This window comes from Mesocricetus auratus, unplaced genomic scaffold (genome assembly GCF_017639785.1).
Source record: "Mesocricetus auratus isolate SY011 unplaced genomic scaffold, BCM_Maur_2.0 Super-Scaffold_100013, whole genome shotgun sequence".
Lineage (NCBI taxonomy): Eukaryota > Metazoa > Chordata > Mammalia > Rodentia > Cricetidae > Mesocricetus > Mesocricetus auratus.
In genome coordinates, this window is record NW_024429196.1 from 46,441,055 (window position 1) to 46,466,875 (window position 25,821).

The 25,821-nt window shown below is 41.8% G+C and overlaps 1 protein-coding gene across 13 annotated transcripts in view; it reads right to left on the minus strand.

The window, feature by feature from the left end:
- The window catches only part of Carmil1 (capping protein regulator and myosin 1 linker 1), a 271,462-nt gene that overhangs the window by 27,010 nt on the left and 218,631 nt on the right, over positions 1-25,821 (minus strand). For 8 of the 13 annotated variants that reach the window (XM_040755709.1, XM_040755708.1, XM_040755707.1 and 5 more), the window contains 5 exons: positions 22,847-23,022; positions 21,010-21,097; positions 18,027-18,176; positions 4,717-4,734; positions 542-608 (listed from right to left, as the gene is read on the minus strand). In XM_040755709.1, coding sequence (XP_040611643.1) covers positions 542-608; positions 4,717-4,734; positions 18,027-18,176; positions 21,010-21,097; positions 22,847-23,022 — 499 coding nt within the window. The remainder of the gene's footprint in view (positions 1-541; positions 609-4,716; positions 4,735-18,026; positions 18,177-21,009; positions 21,098-22,846; positions 23,023-25,821) is intronic. The other 5 variants (XM_013110625.3, XM_005066447.4, XM_005066445.4 and 2 more) reach the window with 1 other exon arrangement.

Below are 25,821 nucleotides of genomic sequence, written 5' to 3' on the forward strand. Positions count from 1 at the left end.
GAGCACAGCTACAATGCCAGCACTGGGGAAGCTAAGGCTGGAGGATGGCTGAGTTCAGGCCAACCCGGGGCACACACTCAGACCTTCTCCAAAACAGAACAAAAAGAGTAAGGAAATAAAGGAGAGAGGAGGAGAGACAGGGAAGGAGGGAGAAAAGGAAGAAAGGGGGAGGGAGACAGGGATAAAAGAAAGGAAGAATAGAGAAACCCAATTCCATCACCAGTAATAATAAAGCCCTAAGAAATCTATACAAATTATGTTTTGCTTTGTTCTGTTTTAGACAGTCTCTCACTCTGTAACCAGGTTAGCCTAGAACTCACTATGTGCCTAGGCTGATCTCCAACTCCTACCCCAGTCTCATACGATTCCAGGAATGAGCAACCATACCTGGCTTCGGAAAGTAATTTCTAAGTCTACTGCCCCTCACCAATTACCCACATCTTTCTCAAATAATAGAGTGGATCCCTGGGGGACAGGGTGAACCCCTTGCTGGGATGTTTCCCAGTTACAAGGAAGTGGCTGGCATTGGTAGCACACTCACCGAACGCCCTGGAGACAGGCCGCAGCATTCGGCTGTGGATGCTCTTCCTCTTGGACTTGGGAGTCATCTGGCAATCACATAGAGGCAGAACTTAGGTAAGCATGGAAACTTGTCTCAAACTCCAAGGCACCAGGGATCAGCTAGTTAAACTAGGTTTCTGTTTCACTACTAAACAATGGCTCCACTGTAGCAGCTGCTAGCTTGACTCAGGAGATGCATAGACGGATTTCTAAATGTTTAGAACTTTCCCAAATGATTCAGCCAACTGCTCTTTTATCCTACACCTCTAACCAGTTAAAATCCATTCCTACAGCTGAAAAGAACAGCGAATGATAAATTAACTCTAAGCCATACATGAGAATGTCAAAATGGAGATAAGGAATCAGCCTCCAAGACTAAAAATCAGTAACAAAGCACTGAAAGAGATTATTCATGACTGTAATTGTCGGTTGTCACAGCAACACTGGTGCAGGCATACTGTATGCAGTCTCTGTGTGTCACTTCAACACTTTAGGTAGCTTAACTCTTTGTTTCACAGTGTGCCAGTAAAATTTTAGGACAATGTGCCACAAATCAAAACTATCAGCTTCTCAGTAAATGTCTTGTATCCTGCTAGAGCCCTTTAAAAATAAGTCCCAGAGCAAGGTCAAATTTGAGAACATCTTGCCAAGTGCTGGCATCAAGCATGGAGCACCCACCATCCACACCTGTCATCCACCACAAACCATCAGTCACCATTCACATCTGTCATCCTGTGTGAGCCTTCCACCACCACCCACACTTGTCATCCAGCATGGGCCATCTACCACCAGTGGCACTGTCACCCAGTGTGAACCAAACACTACCACCCAGAGCTGTCTCCCTCAGAAGATACACAGATGGTGAAGCTTGGGAGAACCCCAGGCATCAGTTATACAGATAAACTTGAAGATCAATACCAAGCAACGGGTAATAAACTCTAACAAATCTGAGCTGTTAGATGATCTGGGCCAGGACAAGAACCAGGGATGGAGCTAGGCCAGTAATCTTCCACTATGCCATTGCTACCAATATAGATGATGAACTGAAGCTGTGTTTAAACCAGCATGATACTAATTTTTTAACTTCATTTTTGTTGTTTAGGGGCAGGGGGAAGGAAGAAGAGCTGAGGCTTCTTGTTTTATTTTTGAGACAAGGTCTTATTACGTAGCCTAGTCTAGCCTCAAGCTCACAATTGTCCTGACTCAGACTCTTATATGCTGGGATTTTAGGCAGGAACCACCAAGCCTGGATCAAAAACCTGACCCACATACAAATTAAGAGAAAATATAACTCAAAGAGTGTTGTATACTTTGATGAAATGGTTGTCAGCTAAATCTTCCTCAGTCTACATTCTTTAAAAGAATAACCTGGTTCACACTGACCTGGTAAAGCAAACAACTTTTCAGTTTTGACAGTTACCCTGGCTTTAATTAAAAAAAAAAACACCCATTTGCTATTAAATGTTAGGAGAATAGTGGGAAAAAAGTTGAGCGGATGAGATTCCACACAAATAACTGTTTTCCTGAAAGACTCGTGTGACTTGCTGGAGGCTGCCAGGCTTCGTGGTAAGGAGGCTCACAGCCTGCAGAGCAGTGGAGTGGCCTGGAGCACCCCACTCCTCAGATTCAGCAAAAAGTCAGTAGGCGTCTATTTATAAAGAGAACGTCTGATAAGATAGACACTGTGTTTAGTTCTCCAGTCTTATACACCTTTCATACAGTCTCAGTAGTGAAAGGGTCAATGGGGACGCCAGAAACAAGGCATATGGTGTTCACCCATGATCGCCAGCTTGGACTTAAGTTTGAAGTGAGGTTTGACTACACAAGACTCTGTCTGATACACATTTAAAAAAATAACACAAACTAAGCTTGAGATATAATTTCATACAGATAATAATAACCAGGAAAGAAGTTGAAAATGCAGGTGTTTTCACAGAGAGCATTCACAGACAAAAACAGCCTACCTCCAGTTTCCTTCTCCTTAGAGTCAGTATAATAAGTAAGAAATGCACGTGAAAGATGTCAAAATCATATCATTTCATGTCCATACAGTAGCATTAATATTTGAAAAGGGACACATGTATAATTTCATGTACAGATAAAGAATAGATAATAACTAGAGAAAGAAACTTATTTGCAAATATGGTGACCCATAAAAACAGGAAAGTTACTGGGCATTTCATTAGCTGACATGGATCAGAATGGAATTAGTTTTTTTTTTAATTATTACTATTTCCAATGTTTCAAAGCCTGGTATTGTGTTTCAAATATCAGGAAAAATATCTTCTAGTACATTCTACTGCATTCTTGTATTTTGAATGACCTCACCAAGAGCAGAGAACTGATAATTAGGTCTCCCATAAAAGTCTTTTGTTGATCTTCCCATTTCTGTTAGTTCCCAAGTTTTGCCATCCTTAGAAAGGGCTGATGGTTTTTGGCTGAAGTGGGAAACTGAAGTTCAGCTTGTTTCTACAACTGGCACCAAGAATGTGACCAAACCCTGGGAACTATCTCAAGCCTGTAATCCCATCATGCAAGAGGCTGAAGCAGGGGTTACTGCTGAAAGTTTGAAGACAGACACACCCTTTCTCAAAACAACAAAAGACCCTCCAATGCCAATGGCTTCACTCTTTCTCTCATAAGGATAATACATAACACAGAAAGAAAAAGAAAGTAGACTTCACCTCTCACGAGCTGTGCCTTTTCTTTGTAATGCTTTCTTAGTTTTATGGAAAATGCGGAGCTCAATCTCTCTTGCTTATTCTTATGACTCCGTTCCACAGCTCCCAATTGAGGACATGAAAGAGGGACTAATTTACTTATTTAGCAGCAAATATTCTAGCTTCTCTAGAAATCCACTTGTTTGCACTGTTCTTCCTCCTGTACCCTGGGAGGAGGGATGGCAGTGACCCATCTTTAGAACTATGCATGCTCTTCTCTTTTTGTACCAAAGTGAAAAGGTTAATTCCTTCAGCCTGTGCCTTAGCCCCCTACACCATCCCTGCACACTTGTCAATGGCTAAGCAACTTTCTGAGTCAAGGGAATCCCAAACTGCTCATCAGATGAAGGACACGGGCAGCTAAAGCAGAAGGAGCAGGGCTATCTTTAAGCCCAGACAGAACTAATTTTGAAAAAATGCATTTTGTGAGTAAGAAGAGGAAAAATATGTTAAATCTTTATTTGAAAATGCAATTTTAGAAGGAAACCCTAATTATAGACTTTCTCATCTTGACACCATAAAGTGCCAATAAATCTGCACTGTGCTATAAGCGTCGACAACACACCATGGCTGTTTCTGAAGAAACCAAAAGCAGTGTAGATATCTGTATTACTTGGAAATCTTACTCATTCGAGCCAATTTTTATAATGTGTAAAGCTATTCTGCATGTAGCTTAACAGATTTGTCCACTGTCAACACAGTTTACAAAGTAATGATAGAACTTGGTTCCCAAAAGTTTCCGCCTCTCAGACCCATTTCTAACAGGTGATCCTGAGACATACTAATTTTTAAAAATGAGACTTAAATTTCTTGAACCACCACGAAGACAGGATAAGGTAGTTTCTTTATTAAAACATTTTTTAAAAATGTTTTGCTAAGTTTTCACAAAGAGCAGTATATAATGTTCTCATACTAAGCTTGAGAACCACAATTATTTTTTTTTCTTCCTTCTCCAGGCAAAAAGAAAACAAGTTACCCCCTGCCCCCACATACAACCAGTACTAGTTGAGAAGCAGATTAGGAATGTCTAATCTGAGAAACAAATCATACTGCCAATTTTCTATAATCCTAGGCCTGTATGTAGCAAGCAATATAACAAGAATGAGAAATACTTGGGCATTTGGTCCTTGAGTTGTAAGAACTTCCTCCTCTCCCCTACCCCCCCCCCCCCCAAATGTGGCATCCTCTTCACCCAAGTTCTTTTACCCTCAGACACCCAGTTGGGGAGATTTTCAATTCATCCCCTGATTTATTTAAGACTGAACCATCTGGTCAACCCCAATCCTGTCTCTAAATTATTGCCTGCTTCATTCAGGATCTGCTGATGGGATGACAACATCTCCCGGGAGGCCAGCCAGGCAGTGCAGAAGCAAATGGAGCGTGAGAACGGGATCCAGCCTGGCCAGGGACTGCAGTGCCACTGGAGGATACTTACACTTGTACAGCAGAGAGTCTCCATGCAGCAAAAGGAAAGGGAAAAATATATGAATGGAAGAGAGACAAAGCAACAGCATTACAAGAAAAGGGGAGGGAGAGAGATCATAGGGAAACAAAGTAGGAAAAGCTAAAAATACACAAACAGCCATTGCAGCAAGGAAACAGGGTGAGAGTAGTGCCAAGTTCACAGCATAAAGCATCCAGCCAAGCTTTTAGTAAGCAGCGGCACAGCTACAGCTTGGGAAATTGCAACGTTCATACATACAGATATTAACTCTTTTTCTAAGCATGTCTCCAAATCCACGGTGACATCATCAGCTGCCAGGGCACTCAGTGGGCAGAACACTGGACAGATATTAGAAACCCCCATTCAGGTCTTGTCTTGGCCTGCAACAGTATGGGGACTGAGAATCTTTGGGTGAGCACAGATGTCTCCTGAAAGGCCACTTATAGCCTGCTTTGCTCTTCACTGCATTTCAAGAGTTAAGCACTTGGGATTCCCTCACTCACTCAGTTATTAAAACCTCACAGAATCTGATGCTGGAATCTTGTACCAGTCAAAGTGCAACTAAAGATTTCCTGGTGGTTATTAACATTTTCCATTAAAACTTTAAATCCCCTGGTCACCATTGACAGTTGTTAACACAACTTACTATTTTTAAAGTAAGGACAATATATTTTAAAAGTCCTACTTGAGTCATCAGTGTGTGTGAAAACAGCATGAGGTGACAGAGAATCCTTCTTAAACTTCCAGAATACATGCATTGTGGAAGGCTCCCTACTCTGTCTCTCCGAGGGTGTATTTTTCTTAGTTCTGTATTTTATGTGTCAATTGTTCTCAGCATAAAATGAAATGAAAATATACAGCTCCTCAGGCTGTGTGTGCAAACAGTGTGGGTCACTGCAGAGGAAAGGGAGTATGCAAGGGAAAACCATTTCCCAATGCCATCCCTGCCATCATCCATACCCACAGAGAGGCTTTAGTTGGCAATCAGGAGGAAAGCCTCACTCTCAGAATTCTCATTTCATATTTACTAAGCATTTTTCTTCAAGCATGGTTCATTTCATGACCTATCCTCAAAAGCATCTTTGCTAAATGAAAGGAAAATGAGTAAAAATATATTTCCACATCCTCAGTTGTCATGCCTGTGTTAATGCACACACCCCTGGAGTGTCCATAAGTGTGACTATGGCTCCAAGTATGAGAAGTTGGTTTTTTAGATCGTCTTAGACATCTCTCTTTTTCAGAAAGCTTAATTTATCAGGACAAGTCCTCTGTCCCAATTACACCTCAATGATCATTACAAGTAACACTGAAGAGCCTTTCCATTGGTTCATTTCCTAAAGTGACAGTTCTCATGAAGAAGAAACCATGGCAACCAACAACTCAACATTTAGACAAGATGAAGATCATTCACTCTCATGGCCTTTAAGTTCTTGAAACTCACTTAGGCTGTCTTGATGTCACCATCTCTGCACTAAAAGACAGGAAGGAGTTGCAAGTGGAAGGCAGCTACCATACACCCAGGCATCCAAGAAATGGGCTCAAACCTTGGATCTCCCATTTGCTCAGTTACAGAATCTGGGCCAATGTTTTTTGTAACATTGGGTTGGTTTTCAAGTTTAAAATGAATTATTGTGAGGATTAAATAAGATACAGACTATGAAGTATTTACTACAGTACCCAGTATGCCATGCTGCACCTTCAGTGACCTCACTGAGCTTCAGTGATCAGTGCAGACTGTGACGGGAGAGTAGGGTTGGGAGAGATAAAGTGTAACATAGATTTTTTCACAGAAAAAAAAATACCTGGAACGAATCTAAAAGCCCTTTGTTGGGGAATGAGCAAATGAAACAGGAAGGAAGTCCCAGTTCATGGATGGAAAAGTAAATGATGGAACACAGGTAAAACGGATAAGAAAATATGGAGCAGTGGTTCTCAACCTTCCTAACGTTGCAACCCTTTAATACAGTTCAGTTCCTCATGCTGTAGTGACTGCCAACCATAAAATTATTTTGTTGCTACTTCCTAGCCCTAATTTTGTTACTGCTATGAAATGTAATATCTGATATGCACTCCCCAAAGTGGTTGTAACCCCCAACTGAGAACCACTGATCCAGAGCAACATGAAGAAATCTCAGAACAATGTTCAGTCAAGAGTTTCAGGAAGATACCCATTGGCATGCCAGCTATGTACATTCTAAAACCATAAGACCATACTATCAGCTAGCTGCTCATGAACAGATGTACATGTACACATGGAAAATAATGTGTCCAATCAGACCCTGATGGTGTCTACGGGAAAAGGAAGGAGAGAAAGATGGCTGGTGGTGGCTAAAGGAGGTCATTATGCTATTTGTAATGCTTAAGATCATTCAAGGTTTGGCAAGGATTGCAGACTACCAATGTTTGCTGGTTCCTCTTGGAGAAGGGACAGAATTGCAGTAAATAAAATACACTCCCATGCTGAGTTTGTGTTCTAGCTAGACCAAAGATGCTGGCATGCCAAAAGCCAGCTCATGAGGAGTTGGCAATATGGGCACTGAGCACTGAGTGGTATTTCTTAATGACTGTCCTGGTTTTCTTCCCCTTCCTAAAATAGCGTTTCTAAGAAGAGGGGACCACAACTAAGAAAATGCATTCCTCAATAAGAATGGCCTGTAAGCAAACCTGTGGGGCATTTTCTTAATTAATGATTGATATGGAAGGACCCAGCCCATTGTAGGTGGTGTCACCACTGGGTAGGTGGTCTGAGGTATATAAGCAAGCAAGTCATGAAGAACAAACCAGTAAGAGCACCTTTCCATGGCTTCTGCTTGTGTTCCTTCTCTAGTGTCCCTCAGCCAGTGACAGAGTGTGACCTGAGACCTATAAGGTGAAATAAACATTTTTCCTCCCCAAGTTGCTTTTGGTCGTGGTATTTTATCACAGCAAAAGAAACCTGAACTGAGACAAACTGCTTAGTAACACCTCAAGATGCTTGTTCACAATCACTCTAATCCATGGAAAGGAATCACTCTAGATACAGGGTAACTACTGATAGTCTGGGCTTACTCCTATAGGAGTTCAGGAGAACACCCCAGATACTACATCTGAGGCCACCTCCTGATAGTTGTTCATGATAAAAAAGAATTCGACAATAAAAAAATAATGTTCTATAACAGGCAGAAAGAAATGTATTAATTTCTTAAAATAACTTAGGGTTGTTTTACATGAATAAGTTTTTTTGTTTAATGCTACTGTTAACCCCAAATTTTCCAGAAAGGCTACTTTCCAGCACTCAGGAGACAATATTCGCTAGAACCCAAAATCCAAATAAAAACTGAAGGCTAGTATCACAGCCACATTCCTCATTTACTTTATTGAAAAACTTCTCATGAAAGAGGAATTTGAAGAATCAATATGAACTTAAATGGCATTGGTGTTTACCCTACTTAAAAAAAATACATCTTTAGTCAGATATTGAGCACTTCCCTAGTAAGCCAGCAAATTTGACTTCAAAACCGGCCCAGACCAGTTGTGATGAGGGGAAAACTCTCAGAACAGTAGGAGATGGAGGGCTGAACTTACAAGGCAGCAGCTTGGGCAATGAGATCACAGGCAACAGAAAGGCTACACACCAGGCTCACATATTCCAACTACAAGTTGGTGCTGGTCAAGTAGATTTACCTTTGGAAATGAGCTTATTATGCAAACAGGAGGTAAACACTTTCTATAAGCTAATGGCCAGAACATTTATTATAACGTCTTTTATTACAAAACCAGGGATTTTGTTGTTGTTTTCATACAGGGTCTATGAAGCCTTGGCTGTCCTGGAACTGGACATGTACACTAGATTGGCTTCAAACTCACAAAGATCTGCCAGGCTCTGCTTCCAGAGTGCTGGGATTAAAGTCATACACCACCACACCCAGTTGCAATGTTTACATATATAGTAAGATGCTTTTTGAAACGTCTGAAGCATTGTGTTAAAAATACATCTAGAAAAATGGTACAAAATTGGCCAAAACAGGAGAATGCTTAGAGATGAGCTGTGGGCACCTCCTTCGCACCCCACTTCCCAGGCATCTATTGGAAGACTAAATGAACACCATTAGATAGGAAAGGTATGGAATGCTGGTCAATGAATAAGTAAATTGAATCACTGCTTCAATTCAACATGCTACACAACTGTAATCACTACAACCATGGTATGAAAAGGGTCATACAAAGGTAAGACAGTGAGGACTCGATCTGCTGCAAAGAACAACCCTTTCAAGACTGGCCACTGCTCGGCAGTTGAGCACTTGCCTAGCATGGGTAAGGCTCAGAATTCAATGTCTAGCACTGAGTAAGAAACAACAGAAAACAACAAAAATCAAACAATCTTTTAAATGGGATACATTCACTTGACTCCCATCTTTACATAGTTGTCTCACATTAGTATGATAAAATCTTCCTCATGGACTCTCACAGTTTGTAAACTGGCATCCACGTCTTTGGACGTTAAGCCCTTCAAATGTATACATAACCTCTTTTCTTTTAACTCTTTAAACACTTTCAGTTTTATGAAGAGCGGGGTGATAGACACAAGTATTCTTCCCCTTGCTCTCCAGGCAGCATCTCTGTCACTCACAATCACTTTACTCCCTCTCCCCACAAACTTACACACACAGCTTTTGTTGGAACCATTCATTATATTATTTTATGTACATGTATGGGTGTGTATGTGCACACCTGCACATGCTTGCATGCATGTACATGGCAAAGCACATGTGTGGAGGTCAGCCAGTTCTCTCCTACCATGTGGGTCCTGATGATTGATCCCAGGTTGTCAGGCTTGGCAATAAGCACCTTTACCTGCTGAGCCATCTTGCCATGTGGAAAGGTTAGTATCTTTTTATTTCTTTCTTATGTACCTTCTACGTGTTCATCTCAGAAATGATATACTCCTCTATAACCACATATGATTGGTGAATTAAAGAAAATTAATACTCATTATATAACATGCAATCCATATACTGTAGTCCATGTTCAAATTTCCTCAATTAGGATTCTTTAAGTTTTTGTTTTCTTTGAGACAGGGTCACATATAGCCCGGGCTGGCCTCGGACTTCCATGACGCTGAGGATGATGCCTCTATATTCTATGCTCTGGCATATGCCACTGCACTCTGCCTCCCTCCTTATCTTTCAAACATATAAATCCCTCCTGTTGAGATCCAGAGACTAATGGAGAATTACCCATTATGTGTACCTTTAACTTCTTTTACCTAACCCAGTACCTCTTCTTTGCCCTACCCCAGCACAGCTTTTCTTCCTTCCATTTCTTCACAATACTATGCAGGTAAGACAGTTTTGTGAAGGGCTTTCACACAGTGGGTGCTGAGTCAGTCACAGCACGTAGCCCGCAGCAGGTGGGCCCAGTATTGTTGAGGAAGCTGTTTGGTCTCTTGATTGGAGTGGGGACTTCCTAGGTGTTTCATTGTCAAGTGTCATTCCTCTGTTACTAATAGCCACTCTGGAAAGTGCGGCTCTCAGTCTATGCAGAGAGCCTACTTTTAAGCAACTACTGGCAATGCTTGCCTTAATTAATGAATACAATGAGAGTAGCAAAGATGGAATTTTCTACTGCTTTCTCCTTCCTGTATCTATTAGCTTCCCCTCTTCTGTTAAATCCCCTGTAACTCCTCCTTTCTTGATACACTTTTGAGCATTACTGTAAACAAGTGTTTTTTTTTTTAATTAATTCTGTGTATCATAAGATTTTGCAATCACTATTCTTTCTGGCACTCAGGGTCCCACTGGCATCTATTCAGTTTATGCCATATGTCCTTTGAGATGGTCTCTGGCTACAGAACCAGTCCATGCTCTTTGATTTAAGGCATCTTTGGCTGACCTTGTACTTTGAAAATGGATATAGGTAATCCCTGTTTAAAGAACTACATGAGAAAACTGAAGTATTTCCAACTAGATTATCTGCTGAGTCAATGCTCACATTGGAGCTCATTCTATTTTGAATTGATTTATAGCCTCAAATGTATAGCCTAATGTTACCACACTTGTTAGAAAGTCATTTTCAATGCATCTCTATTTTCAGAAGTCTGAATTCGCATAAATCAACTGAGAAAGCCAGATACAGCTCTTTCTTTGGTAACAGTTGGACAGAGGAACTCATCAGTTGTGAGAAAGCTGCAGTAAATCAGAACAAAAGGAAGAAGGGTAGGGCTGGAGGATACACCAGGCTTCTCCCAACACCATTAAATCTGGCTCCTCACTGCGCCATCAGCTCTCACACCCATGGCCTTGCTTCACATCCAACATGAGCTGGCACTGTCATGCTCAAACACACTCATTCTGAGAACATTGCTGGCCAGCGACTGTCATAGCTTCCCAGCAGAGAGCTATCCTGAAATCAAAATGATTCATTTCCTTATTTATCAGATCCACAAATATTTTTTCAATACAGGGTTTCTCTGTATTGTTTTAGAGCCTGTCCTGGAACTCGCTATGTAGACCAGGCTGGCCTCGAACTCACAGAGATCTGCCAGCCTCTGCCTCCCAAGTGCTGGGTACAAATATTTTTTAATGAAATTAAACTATTACCTTCCTACTGTACCACTCTTTCTCCAGGGAACAGGAATCAATTTACTTTCTATCCACTTTAATCTGGTAAATGAACCGAAAATGAAATTTCGCACTTGAGTACTCTCTTTACAAATGAAAAGAATTAAGTATTTTCTTGATATCAGCAAAAAAAAAAAAAAAAAAGAAAAGAAAAGAAATTATCTGGTACTGATTTCAAGAAACTACATATTTTTTGCTGCTGTTCTGAAATGAGTTCTCATTGTATCTCAGGCTGGCCTTAAGCTTTCTACATATCTGAGGCTAGCCTTGAACTTCTGGATTCACCTGCCTCTGTGTCCAGAGCACTGGAATTATACTTGCACTCAATTACAAATGGTCTCATGATGAGGCTCAAGTCCCAAGGGTCGCAAACTTTTCTGAGATCAAGTCCTCAATTTTCTTCATTCTAACTCTTTATCTTCAAATAGTGTTTTGGATACAGATGGTTCAGCACCTAAACTTGGGAAACCTGGTCTGTTCTAGAAACCAGAATATTTGCCATGTTTTGTCTGTTTGTCTATATGGTATATCTGTTGTATGGAGGCCAGAGGTAGATACTGAATATCTTCCTTAATTGCTCTCTACCTTTTTTTTTTTTTTTTTTAAGCCCGGGTCTGTTGCTAACTCTGGCGCTCACTGGCAATCCTGGTTGGCCAGCAAGCCCCAGGGATCAGGCTGTCTCTGTCTCTCCCACCCCAGCAAAGGTACTTTAAGGTCATTGTAGCCATACTTGGACCTTTATGGGGGTCCTGGGACTCAAACTCAGGTCTCTGTCATCTCCCCAGTTCCAATCCGTTCACATTAACTCCTTTTTCACACATTCCTCCTGACTGGATTCTAAAAGAGGACTCTGAAAATTGTGGATTCGTTACTTGGTTTGAGATGGGGTCTGACTCTATACTGCAGGCATGACTAGAGTGCACTTTGTAGCCTAGGCTAGCCTTAAGAGAAAAATATTAAATTCAAATTCTTATCAACTTTCCCATGTCAGCCTACCGAATGCAGTGATTATTGGTGTGCACACAATGCCCTGCTGTTTTCATAATTTTAGATTATTCCTTTCTGCGTTTGGTGAGAAAGGGTCTCATGAACCTCAGACTGGCCTTGGCACTTACTATGTTGTCAAAGATGACTCTGAACTCCTGAGCCTCCTGCTTCCACCCCCTAAATCCTAGGCTTACAGGTATGTACCACCATGCCTGGCTTAAGAAATGTTTTTACAGAATCTATTTCACCAATGAGAAAATATGTCAAGAACACAGCAATATTGTCAGCTATTTTTCAGTTGCTTTGAGCTTGCTTAAAATGAATTCAAGATTTATAGCCAGGCTATTGTGAAGAGTTGGGTAAATTTCCTATCAAACACACTTCCCACATATTTCCAAAGGTATTGTTTTATAGCAAAACATGAGTGGTTTAGTGCACATGGGAGCAGTTTCTTATTATCCCCAGAGGTGTCTTTGCTGAATCTCCACTGCTTAGGGTTTCAATACCAAGTAACTACTCACAGGCATGGACTCCTCCACCTACTTGGAAGAGGTCACAAAACACAGAATGGAATGCTTTGTTACAGCACCGAGAATCTTGAAAAACTAAGCATGGTGGCCAGACAAGACCCTGTCTCAAATACAGAGAGAGCAAAGCTACTCTGGGGTACATATTTAAAGCATGAATTTTCATGGTTATGTCTAGCTATTAATTCAGAACTGACCACTGACACCAGAACCTTGTCATTTATTTACCACAAACGAATAGCTCACTCAGGGCCTTGGAGCCATCTCAGTGGACATCACTAACACCTTATTCTGTCCAAGCCTTCTAGTCCAATCTCCTTCCACTACAAGGCTGTGTGTGATGAAATGGCTTCTTCTTCCCTTTCAACCTCAGCAATCCTGTTTCCCTTTATTCTTGTTACACTATAATGAACAGCATTCAAACTGTCTCTTTATTCCAAGCTCCTGTGGCTCTTTCCTGGGCTGACTTACTCATTGTCTTCTCCACCAACTTCTTTTCCAAAAGCCATCAGTAGCTGGGTACCTGATGCAAGGCTCAGAACCTTCTTCCAGGAAGCCTTCCTTGACAACATCCCTCCCCCCAGGGGTCTTCTCTGTTTCCATAGCAACAGCACTCCTCTCTTAGAACACTTTCCCATTGTATCTAACTTTCATGTTTATTAATGAAGAACCACTTGAATCGAAAAATGAGCTTAGACACATAAATGACAAATCTTTTTTTAAATGAGTAAATTAGGATGAAGAAAAAATGAAGTCAAAATTATGGCTGAAGAACACAAGCAGTATTTCTTAAGGCTCTGGCTGCTTTTTATAGTCAAATGCATTCATTCAGCTCTGAATTTTCAAACTGATAATACTGACAGTAGGTTCCAGTAAGCACACGACTGTGTCTAAGGGGTAGAGAGCCCACTGCTGGAAACTTCCATCACTCTTAGTTAAAAACCACCAATTTCTTTTGTAACAATGATATTTGGAGATAAAATCAGAAGTGATATAGAACATGTAAATAGCATAATAATACAGGTTTTTTTTGCTTGTTTTTGAGACAGGGCTATGTAAACTACACTGCCCTAGAACTCACAGAGATCCTCCTGTCTGTGCTTCCCAGGTGCTGGGATTAAAGGAATGCACCACTACACTTAGTCAATGATAAGGGGTGCTTACTCAATGGGTCCTTAGTGGAGATCAATGACATAAATCAAAATCATACCTCAGGCAAGGGAAGGACTTGGGGCTCAGAAAACAGGGATAAGGGTTAGAGAGTGAGTATACATAGCCCGGTCTCTAAAGGGAACCACATCCTCCTCCACCCTGTATTTCTGCTTTGCCTTTAGAGTTTTGCCTGTCAGATTGAAGAGACCAACATCAGTCCCTGGAGATGCTATAAGCCTTCTATTTAAGACACTGATTGTTCTGAGGTGTGTGGTACATTCTGATATGCTCACACGTGTGCAGTGGTCAGAGGTCGATGGCAAGTGTCTTCCTATGTTTTGAACCTGGAACTCGCCATTTCAGCTTGACTAGCTTTCCAGCAAGCCCCGGAGAAGCTTCTGTGTCCAGTGTTGGGATTATAGATGCATGTTGCCACACCCAGCTCTTTTACACGGGTACTAGGTATCTGACTTGGGTCCTTACAGTTGTGTATCAAGCACTTTACTCTCGAAGCCATCTCCTCAGCTCTCTATGTCTCCTGCTTAAGGAAGCCTGAAATAAACCAGGTAAATTATAGTACATGGCAGTTTCTCACACATGCATGTATGTATAACTGAAACAGACACTTGGTGTAATCCAATACTATGTTCATATATTTAAAAAATGCTTTCTGAGCTGGGTCTCACTCACTACTATGTAGCACAGGCTACAACTCAAACTAACAGTGATTCTTCTACCTCAGCCTCTCAAATGTTTCCATTATATGCAGGAGCCAACACACCCAGCATGTTCACACCTTGTGCATATATGTGGGTACAGGGATTGAACTCGGGACCTTGAACATGATAGGTAAGCACACTATCATGGAACTACCTCCCCAGCCCCTTTTAAAGTTTTCATTCAGAGACTGGGTCTCATCAAGTTGCCAAAGCCTTGAACTCACTCTGTATCCCAGGCAGGCCTCAAACTTGAGATCCTCCTACTCAACCATGTTCACAGCTTTTTATGCTTAATCTCAGCCCAGCCTTTTCACAACTCCTTCGTGCAGACCTTACAATGGAAGGGAAGGATGAAAGATGCATGCTGCCAGAAAGAAAGCCTTTCTCTGTGACCTCCCACCTTCCAAAGTCTACATGAGCGCCAGTGCCTAGAGCTACCCAAATTAGGACTGTGGTGGTGTCTTTCAGTGTTGGAAGCCTGGTGGGAAGCTTTACTTACCTACTGTGGGAATCCAAGAATATCTCATACACAACAAACGTTTCATGGATAAAGAAATTTACTTTTGACCCAGAGTTCCTTTTCCTACAGTTCATCACTACATAATTGACCAGCAGACAGTACTTCTGCTTCCTCCCCTGGGCTTGTCTTTTATTTCACTCTGTTTATTCTGAGGCAAGGATTCATGTTGTCCAGGCTAACCTAGAATCCTGGACCCTCCCTCTTTTACCTTCTAAATGTTGGAATCACTGGCATGAGCTACCACACCAAAATCCTGGGTTCTTCTGAGGGCCAGCAGCCATCATTCCAGCCTTTCCTGTATCTATCACCTAGGTAACAGGTCTCCTTTAAGGAACTTCCATCATCTTCCCCTTTGATAGACAAGCCCTCTCACTATATAGCAAGTTTATTCTTAGTACCTACAGACAATGTTTTCCCAAATTAAAATATAATTGAATTCAGAACCAAGACTAAAATCTCTGCCTCAAAACAAACAAACAAAACAACAAAAAACTAACAACTTTTTTATTTCCTCACCAGGTATAGTGGGTACAAAATGAGAATGCAAGCATTAAGAAACTAGAGACTGGAGGATCAGGAGTTTCAGGGCAACCTGGACTGCATGCCAGCCTCTCTCAACACACACACACACACACACACCGACACAGAATTGTATACCCACACTCACACACACACACACACACAAAGAAAATTCACTGCCAAAAGGCTGACATGGTGACTTATACCTGCAATACAGCACTGAAATCATGGAGACAGAAGGAGCAGAAGTTGTTCACTGTTAGTTTCACAGAAGTTGAAGGTCCAGCCTGGGCTACAAGAAACCCTGTCTGAACTTCCATACATGTGAACTGCTAGTATCAGAAAATGAGGCAATTTCTTTAAATTAGTTTAAAAATAAGAGTATCTTGATTAGGTCAAGTACACTTCCACTAAATTTTAGACTGTATTAAAAAACTTAAAGTTAAATATTGAAGTATGTGGCTAGAAAGTATTGAAGGAAATAATTGCTGCTCTGTCGCTGGAGACAGGGTTTGTAAAGTAGTGTTTCAGTTAATTCAAGCCTCCCCCAATTCTCCTTCAAGCAAATAGAAGTCGGAGATGAATAGCTCTTCAGCAGCAAATGTCGTTTTTGATTTTGAACTGGTCTGACACTTATTAAAATAACTGAGAGAATGGCAGACAATTAGTGAGCTAGTAATGCCAAGCCTGAGCCACAGACACTGCCTTCTCACCCCCTCCCCCCGGCAGTTTTTAAAGGCATTATATTAGAAGTAGTGACAAATTAAGGATAATTAGTCAGTAACACAAGAACTGCACCCGTCAAACCCTGAGTGCCCACAAGAAGTGCAGGTAGGAGCTGCAGTTTGGACATCCTGATTCCCTGAGATGCCCGGCTGTGTGAAAGGAGCACATGGTGTGGACAGCAAATATATTTTGTACAGATTTAGCTTATTATTGATTTGTGTGTGTGTGTGTGTGTGTGTGTGTGTGTGTGTGTATGCATGCACATACATGCATGTACACACTTGTGGATAACTGAGGAGGCCAGGAAAAAGGTGTCAGATTCCCTGAAGCTAGAGTTTTTGTGGTTATGAGCTGAGTGCCAATTCCATGCCTCTGAAGGAGCAGCAAGCACTATCACTCACTAAGTCATTTCTCCATCCCATGCCATCCTCCTTTTCAGAAGACCCTCTTCCTGACCTTGTTTTTTTTTTGTTGTTGTTATTAATGGTTTTTCATTTTGGTTTGGTTTTGTTTCTCAAGACAGGGTTTCTCTGTGTAATAGCCCTGGCTGTCCTGGAGCTCGATATGTAGAACAGGCTGGCCTCAATACACAGAGATCTGTCGGCCTCTGCTTCTGAGTGCTGAGATTAAAGGAGTGCGCTACCACTTCTGAGAAGCATTAAAGCAGGTTATGGTGAGGACACTTGTCATCCTCGTGCTTGCTTGGATAGCTGAGTCAGGAGAATTTGGAATTCAAAGTCATCCTCTTACAAACAGAGGTTTGAAGTCAGCAAGGGTTACTTACACCCTGTCTCAAAAACAAAACACCACCACCACCAATGAGAGCAACGAAAAGAACATTCTTTGCTTGAACTTTATGGTGGCTCACACCTGTAACCCCAGCATGAGGCATGAAGACTGTCCTGACTTAAAGGCCAGCTTGAGTGACATGTGTAGTCTTAGGGAGAGCCTGGGCTGTGGAGAAACACCTTGTCTCAAAACAAAACACCCCCACCTCCGCCACCACCAAAAGAACCCACCCTTATGAGTTCGGGGTAATTTCAAAGCTTTCATTCTCCTCTTTCATTCAGAACCTACATTTAACAGTTGTTGACCAAGCATTGAATTTGTTTTCCAAAGAAATCAAAGGTATCTAATATGTTCTGTGATCTCAGAAGTAACCCTTCAACCCAAATTAACGTTCAAGCCTAACTTAGGGCCCTAACACTTCTCAAGTGCAACTGTACGTATTGGGTCTTTGCAATAAAGTAGCACTGAAATTGAAGGTAACATGATCAGACCCTGAGAAGCCCTCAGACCCTGAGAAAGGCCACTTCCCACTGCCCCAGGTTCCATCCTGGATGTGCATGCCTCTTCCTGGCTACTCATCAGCACAACACACGTGTTTTCCAAAACTGGAAGCTGCTTCATGCATGTGGTCCCGGATGCCTCTCCCCAAATTCTGATACCTGTCTGATTTCAAACAATGGGATTTTAAAGGCCAACCAGGGGCACTGCGCAGTGGTGGTGGGGGCGGGGAGGGGGCAGGGCACCCCCAGGGGCCACGGCTTACCATACAGGTGTCTAGGTCTTCCAGCCTCTCCACCTCGGTGAGATCCTCCACTGTAAGCGTGGAACGTTTCACCGGCTTTTCCTCGGCCAGCTCCACCTCTAGGGCCTCTCGCTGGGGAAGGCTCTTGCCTCGCCTGCTGAAATGGTCCGCCTAGGGTCAAGAAACACAAGGAGAAATTAGAGAAGGAAACAAGTAGGAACTGGTTAGTGATTCCTGAAGATGTCTTCCACAAGGTGGCGCTGTAGAGAGCTTCTAGCAAGGAAATTTTGTTACTAAGCGATTAAGTAATTAATTTAGCGTTTTTGATATATGACTCAATTATCTCATCCTGTCTGATCTAGAACTTCCCTGATTCCGCCCCTGAGTGCTGGGATCCCAGGTGTTTATCACCAGGCCCAACTTCAGTGATGACTCTGAACCAATATATGTTAGAGTAGCTTTCCTCTTTTATGACTTTGGGGAGCCAAGTAAATAAGAAATAAGAAACCTCATAAGTGAGGATACTGGCAAGATGACTCAGCGGGTAAAAGCACCTGTTGACAAGATACAGCATGGAAATGAACCCTGGTGGAGAGAGAGAACAGACTCCCAAATTGTCCTCCATATGCCTCCCCGCACATCAATACACCCAAACACAACCAATATAAACTTTTAAAAACTATTTTTAAATCGATAAATGAAAATAACTACCTAATTGAGAATAAAATAAGTAGTTTTCTTATTAATTTTATTTAACAGGAATTTTATTGTGTATCTAGTTGCTTAATAATATGTAATGATGGTAAAATGATTCTAGCTTTCATTACTTTTTTAAATACTAAAAGGAAATAAATGAAAACTTACTAAGCTAACTTCCATTGTTTTCATGTATGCAGTACCATATTTGATGGGCCATTATTTCTATTTTTATGTTTTTAGCAAAAGCATGAGTATGAAGTGGAATGTGCTGGATTGGTATAGACACCAGAATTTATCTGAAGGGGTGAGGAGCAGCTGAGGAAGTCCACACGAGCCCCGAGAACATCCCTAAACTCCAATGGAAGGAAACTAACTGACCACTTCCATTCCATAGTTAATTTCATACCATACTTAATTTCTGCTTTTACAACCCAGACCAGTAGAATGGATGTTAGATGAAGCTGAAAGCTACGTGAAGAGTATGCTGCAGGTGCATGTCCATCATCAGGACCACCCAGGAATCACACCTGGGTCGTCTGTGATTGAGCAGGGAAGGCCCGCCCTGAGGATGGGTGTCTCCCTCCCACGGGCTGGTCCTAGACTGAAGGGAATGTGGAGAAGGAACAGTAAACTGAAGTCTTCACCTCTCTCTGCTTCCTGCTCGGATATGCCATGTGACCTGTCGCCTCAGCTCCTGCTGCCTTGCCAGCCATATCAGATAGACCATACCCTCCAACCATGAACTGAAATAAACTCTGCTAACCTGAAGATGCTTTTGTCAACTATTTTGTTATAGCAGTGAGAAAGTAAATAATAAACCACCTTAATATAAAACTTTTCCAAGCATAAAAAAAATTAATGTTCTGAGTAGATTCTTAATAAAAGGCAAAAAAGTGAAAATTTTAAACTTCCCATGAGGGCCTACCAGGTGGAGTCATGCCAAGACATCATCCAGTATTGGTGGCATCCTATCAGTATTCTGAGGCAGCTCCAGTACCCATGGGGCATCAATAAAATGTTCCTAAAATAGAATGTGCCAGGCTAGCCAGGTCTCTACAGTGAGACCATATCTCTGAACGAATAAATCAATGTTTAAAGCGCACACTCCACTGAGTCTGAACTGGAAACTCTACAACAAAGCTGCCCCTGGCTGCCAGGAGAGGAGAACACAGCTTCTTCAGCTTGACGGACCACCAATGCATTTTCTACAAATATGACACAGGGCTGCCATGTCGATAAAATACAACATAGAAAAAATTTAGAGAATAGTATGTGCTTGAATATTGTGGTCCTGTCAGATGGTTCTAGAAAAGTATCAGTAGCCCCTGCTGGTTTCTTAACTAATGAACGCTTACAGACTGGTAATGTGTGTTCGAAGCCAGCCATGTCCACAGGCAACATTTGGAGCACCGCCACAATAAATAAACTGTCTTTTGGATTATAGAGAATAGGCTGACATAGCAGCACACACATTCAAGAGGGAGGCAGGAGAATCAGGAGCTTAACATCATCCTTTAGAGCATCCAGGCTAGCATGGGCTACAGGTTTCTCTCCTCTCCTCTCTCTCTCTCTCTCTCTCTCTATCTCTCTCTCTCTCTCTCTCTCTCTCTCTCTCTCTCTCTTTCTCTCTCTGTATATATATGTATATGTATATATGTATTTATCTCTATCTCTCTGTAGCTAACATAAATATAAGAAATAATCTATTCTGAGCAAGAAGTAGTGGATCACACCTATAACCATAGAACTTAGGAGGCCACAGAGGAAGACTGCCTTTAGTTCAAGATCAGCCTGAGCTACAATAAGCCCCGTCTCAAAACCCCAAACCTATTCTGTTTTTTTTCCCTTTGTTTGTTTTGCTTTGTTGTTTATCAAGATAAGGATTCTCTGTGTAGCAGTTCCGACTGTCCTGGACTGCATTTTGTAGACCAGGCTGGCCTCAAACTCAATGAGTTCTTGCCTCCACCATCCAAGTGCTGGGATTAAAGGCATGTGCCACCACCGTCAGGCTCCATTCTGAAATAATCCTACTGGAACGATATCAACATATATATAGTACATAACTAAAAATGTTCATGTAGACATTAGTCTTAACATCACCTACCCAAATGTTCAACCTTCATTAAAACTGGACAAGACTTCTAAAACTGCAACTGCTCCCGTCTATAGACAATGCCCACCCCTGCCTCCATCATTCAATTCTTGCAAAGAAGACAGAGGAAAGAAACTACCCTCCTTCCTGGAACCCACTCTGTGTCAAGTCAGGGCCAAACCAGTGGGCCTCACTCCTGATGCTGGCACTTACCAGCTTCCGATGGCTGTTGGAGAGCGCCTCCAGGATCTCATCCACGATGCGGTCAGACAAGAACGAGGCCACTGTTAGCTTCACCTCACTATGGACACCAAAGGGGAGAGAAACTCTTTAGCTTGTATTGGGGACAGGGAGGAATATGCAGCTGTGAGGCCATGCCAATAAGGTCCACTGGGATTCCATTCCTGTCTTTGATAATGGAGTGGATGAATACAGGGACAGAACTAAGGAGCCCCAAAAGTAAGCCTTAAACACTGCCATAAACATGCAGGTAACAGGCATCCATTGCCAATGTCAACTTGTCTCTGAGTTTCAAGTCTTAGATTTAATGGTAGAAATGGAAAACACATGGATAAAGACAAACTTAATAGGAACCACATGTGCCACGTGACAGCCTGCACCTATTGACATAGGCATGAGCTGATTGCAGAAAGTTCAGAAAGTGCAGTCTGGCTATTGAACCTCAGTTATCACTTCAATATACACACACAGTTACACACACACACACACAGCATGTAAAATGTTTTCACCAACAGAAATGTGTCACACTATTTCTGCTTTGACTTATCGTTATGCTAGGCATGTCAAAAATCCGCCGTGTTCTTACATTTTGAAATAGAGGTTATTACAATTTTTAGTTTGGTGCCTCTTAATCTGACCTCTGACAATTCCTCAGCAAAAGAAAGAGGTTTATAGTGTTTAAGTATTAGGCTCTGGTTCTTGCTAGATGACTTCTGTTTCAGTTCACATGTCAGCCATTCACAAGGATTCACCATCCATGAATCACCTTACTCCAAAGCATAAGTGTACATGTGTCCAAGATATTGGGCAGAGTGTTAGGAAGTCAGTCACATACCTACATTCTAGAATTGTCTTATGATCTTAGCCTGCTTTTGAAGCCAAAATGTTTTCAGAACAGGCAAATGAGGCCATCCAGTGCTGGTGGGTTTCCTGCCTATGGTTACAGCACAGGAAAAATCCGTTTGGCTCTCTGACTTGTTCTGGTTGGAGCGATTTGGCTTCATAGTTGAGTGATCATACTATTCCCAGCTCTGCACAACTGCTAATTTTCCTGCTCATTTTTGTCCATATTCAGAAATAGGTAAAAGGAGAATGTTAAAATGTTTGGAACTGGGCTTCTCATTCCCCAAATAAGAAGCATAATGAAAATGATAATTCAATACTGATAAAGCCAGGGGTCTATGTGAAAATTCAAGGAAGTTTGTAATGACATCTTCTAAATACTGAAATCCCAACATATTCCACAAGCCTCTCCAAACAGACACATTTGAAGACTTCAAAGCCCACCATTCTAACCTGGTTCACTCTAGAGGTCTGAGGCAGGACTGCTGTAAGTTTCAGGCTAGTGTGGGCTATAGAGTTTAGTAAAGCCCGGGCTATAGCTTGAGGACCCCTCAAACAAACAAAACCAAAAAAAAAAAAATCAACGCTAAAACAACAACAAAAACAATGACAACAGCAACAACAAAATTGGAAGGGAGGGAAGGAGGAGGAAGAGAGAGACAGAGAGAGGGAAATATCCTCAGGCTTTAAGTGGAATCTTAGAATGCTGGAATCACAAACTAGGAATTACAATCACACCTTTCCCTTAAAGAACTGAAGACTCTGTGCTCTTAGGTAACATAGATGTAACATGGCCAGAACTTTTACTTGTGTGTATAACCTATGCTTACATACATTACTTGTGTGCATAGCTGTGTTTACAACATTTTTCTCAGTCTGTTAGACACATCTCAACACACTATCCTGCCTGCAATCTGGACGTGTCTCATATACTGTAGCTCTCAGCTTAGTAACATAATGAACATACCTAATTTTGTTAAGAATGTCAATTCCAGACTGTTCCAACAGGACATTTTTAACAAAGGTGCGTGGGATGGAAATCTTTTCAGTGCTGGCGTGGATCAGATCCTGTCGGATGTGGGCTTTTTTCATTACATTGGGGCAGAGATTCTCAGCCGCATCCACCATGGATTCAAGCAAACCCTGCAATGCAGAAGAGGGACATAATGACACAGTCACCACAACACTCAAGTGTATTATACCAAACCCTTGGAGGACAGGAATCCCCTGTAGTACAACCAAGGACTCCAGACAGTCCCTAGGAGATTTGCTACTGCTGGGTGACCACTGAGTTCAAGGCTTCACTTTCAGTCAGATACTTGGCAGAACCTGTGTTTTACCCAGGCATCTGAAGTATTCTGAGTGGCAACTGAACTTAACATAAAGCCATGAATGAGAAGAAGAAAACATGCAAGTATCCTTGCTTCTACAAAGCAACTTGCCATAGCAGATGAGCTCCCAGGTCCTAGAAAGCATGCTTATCAGATACAAACTTGAGAATTAGAAATCCCTAAAATATGTATGTGATTTCCCAAGTCACACAAACCTCTAAATTATAATGAACCATTGAATAGTTCTACAAAAACACAGCAGTAGAAAAATAACAAAATCACTGAAATGACTGCCAATCTTTCTCTTTTAAGAGAAAAGCTTTCATATTAGGTGAAACAGTAGTTACAGGAAGAGTGGTAAGCAACATAAATAATAACAGATGAAAATATTTACAGAGAACCCTATAAACAAGCTCAATAGCAACATCCAAAGCATGTTTTCTCACAGCCCTGCAGCATCTGAGAAATGATACTGTACATTTGACGCTTCTAGAATCTGTGCAGACGGATGGGGTGGCTGCTCAAGGGATCTTCCTTCACAGGTGAGGAATGCGTGCACTAAGAAATGTTAAATGACTTGCCCAAGACTGGTAATGGGATTGCATCTGTCTTCCTGTCAGACCCAAATCTGAAACCTAGCTGAACAACCTGCACAAAATTATCCACCTATAATCACCGAGTGACAGGTCTGGGCAGCACTTTGTTCTACAAAATAAATCTCATCCAGGATGCTTTTTAGTCTACACACTACTCTGTAAATGAAGGCTGATTCTGAAATACTTAGTTTATAAATAAGAAGAGTAGGGCTCAGAGGAGCTAAGTGACTTGCTCAGGGCTACTTAGTGCTTACTGGAATTGGTAAGATAAGGGCTGGGGGGGGTCCATTTCTCCTCTAGTATTTTCTTCTGACACCCTAGTCTTGTCCAAACCTTTGCTATGGGACCTACAATTTTCTTTCCCTGTTCTTTGAGGCAACAGTACCTAAGGTTTCCAGAATGATCCATGTGAAACAGGGCTGGGAGAAAGGGTCCTAGGACACACTTGAAACGCCACAGGCTCCAATTCAGGTACTTTTACTGCATACACACCAAGCATGGTTCTTTGTCCCCTAGCGCCCACCCTTCAACATCCTGCTTCCTGCAGTGTCATGTTGTGCCTTAGATATTAATGAGGCTCAAGCAAACACTTATCTACAGTGATATGAGAGATAGAGAGTTGCTGAATTTTAAATTTTGCTAGATGTTAATTAGCTTAAATTTAAATGAGCATGAAAAGGAAACAGTAGCCATGTTGAGTGTTGGGCTACATTGATTCTTTACCACAAAACCAGGTAGAGCATGAGAAAGTTTCAGTACATTGCCCTGATAGCAGCACTACATTTTCCCCATTCCTTGTTTCTCAAAGCTTAGTTCTTTTTTCCTCTGACAGCTTTTCTTTTGGCCCAAGGTATAACAATATTACTTTTTAATGTGGTCTAGGAAAAGAACCCTGAGTGTGTGTTGGGGGGGTGGTGTTCTTCTTTTTCCTATGAAGATGTAGTTTTAATGAGGTAGGCTGAGGATGGGTGGGTGGGAGAAGGCATAGGGTCTCCTGGAGATAAAGCTATGTGTAGTTGTGAACTGCTAGATATGGGGCTGGGTACTGGATTCGGTCCTCTACAAGAGAAGTTCGTGCTCTTGGTTTCTGAGCCCTATCTCCAGCCCTGCTATCTCAGTTTGTCTTGATGGAGTGTCTTCACTGCATGCTCCTTTAGTCTTCACCGCATCCTCCTTAAGTACTGGGTCCAGCTGGATGTGTGACTCTACACTAACAGCTTGTGTTTGTGAGGAAGTTTGCTGACATTGTTCCATTGCCTCCTGGCTTTCTTAACTGATGCAGAGAGAGTGGCCAGGTTCCACCTGGAGCAGGGGGCAGAGAAAGAGGAAGTTTTCTTCCCACTGGACTCCTTAAGATGCCCCATCTCTCCTGCGTTGGATTTGCTGGACTTCTTCAGTCAGTCTGCCAATTCCCAGTTCCCAACATTCTCCAATGGCACCTTCTCTCATTCTTTTTCCCTCCTTCTGGAAAGCTAAGACTGGTTGATGTAAACTCTGTGCCCACCCTGTACTTTTTGGATACTGTTGATCTCTTTGTTACTGTCTTTGGACAACTCTCAGTGAGCAGGCCCTGAATCTGAAATGTGACAGAATTCAGTTCCTTAAGACAGTCTCAAGGTACATACCTCCAAACCGTGAAATAACCAACACACCCACCAGGTGTTAGGACACCTGTACAATGTCTGTAAAACAAGCTGGGTTAATAACTTTAAGACAGCAGCTGGCAGCTACTATTTTGAACTTGGTATTGAGTCTCTGAATTGCAAATCTAATATCCATATTTAAGTATTCAGATACTGCTTTTTCTTTTTCTTTGGAGACACCCAGTATAGGATTGGGGATGTAGCTCAGTGGTAGAGCATCTGCCTCACATGTTCAAGATCCTGATGTCAATCACAGAAATGCCAAACAGCAACAGCAACAACAGTATCAACAACAATAGCATCAACTACAATAACAGTAATAGCAGCAGCAGCAACAATAACAACAACAACAATAGCATCAACTACAATAAC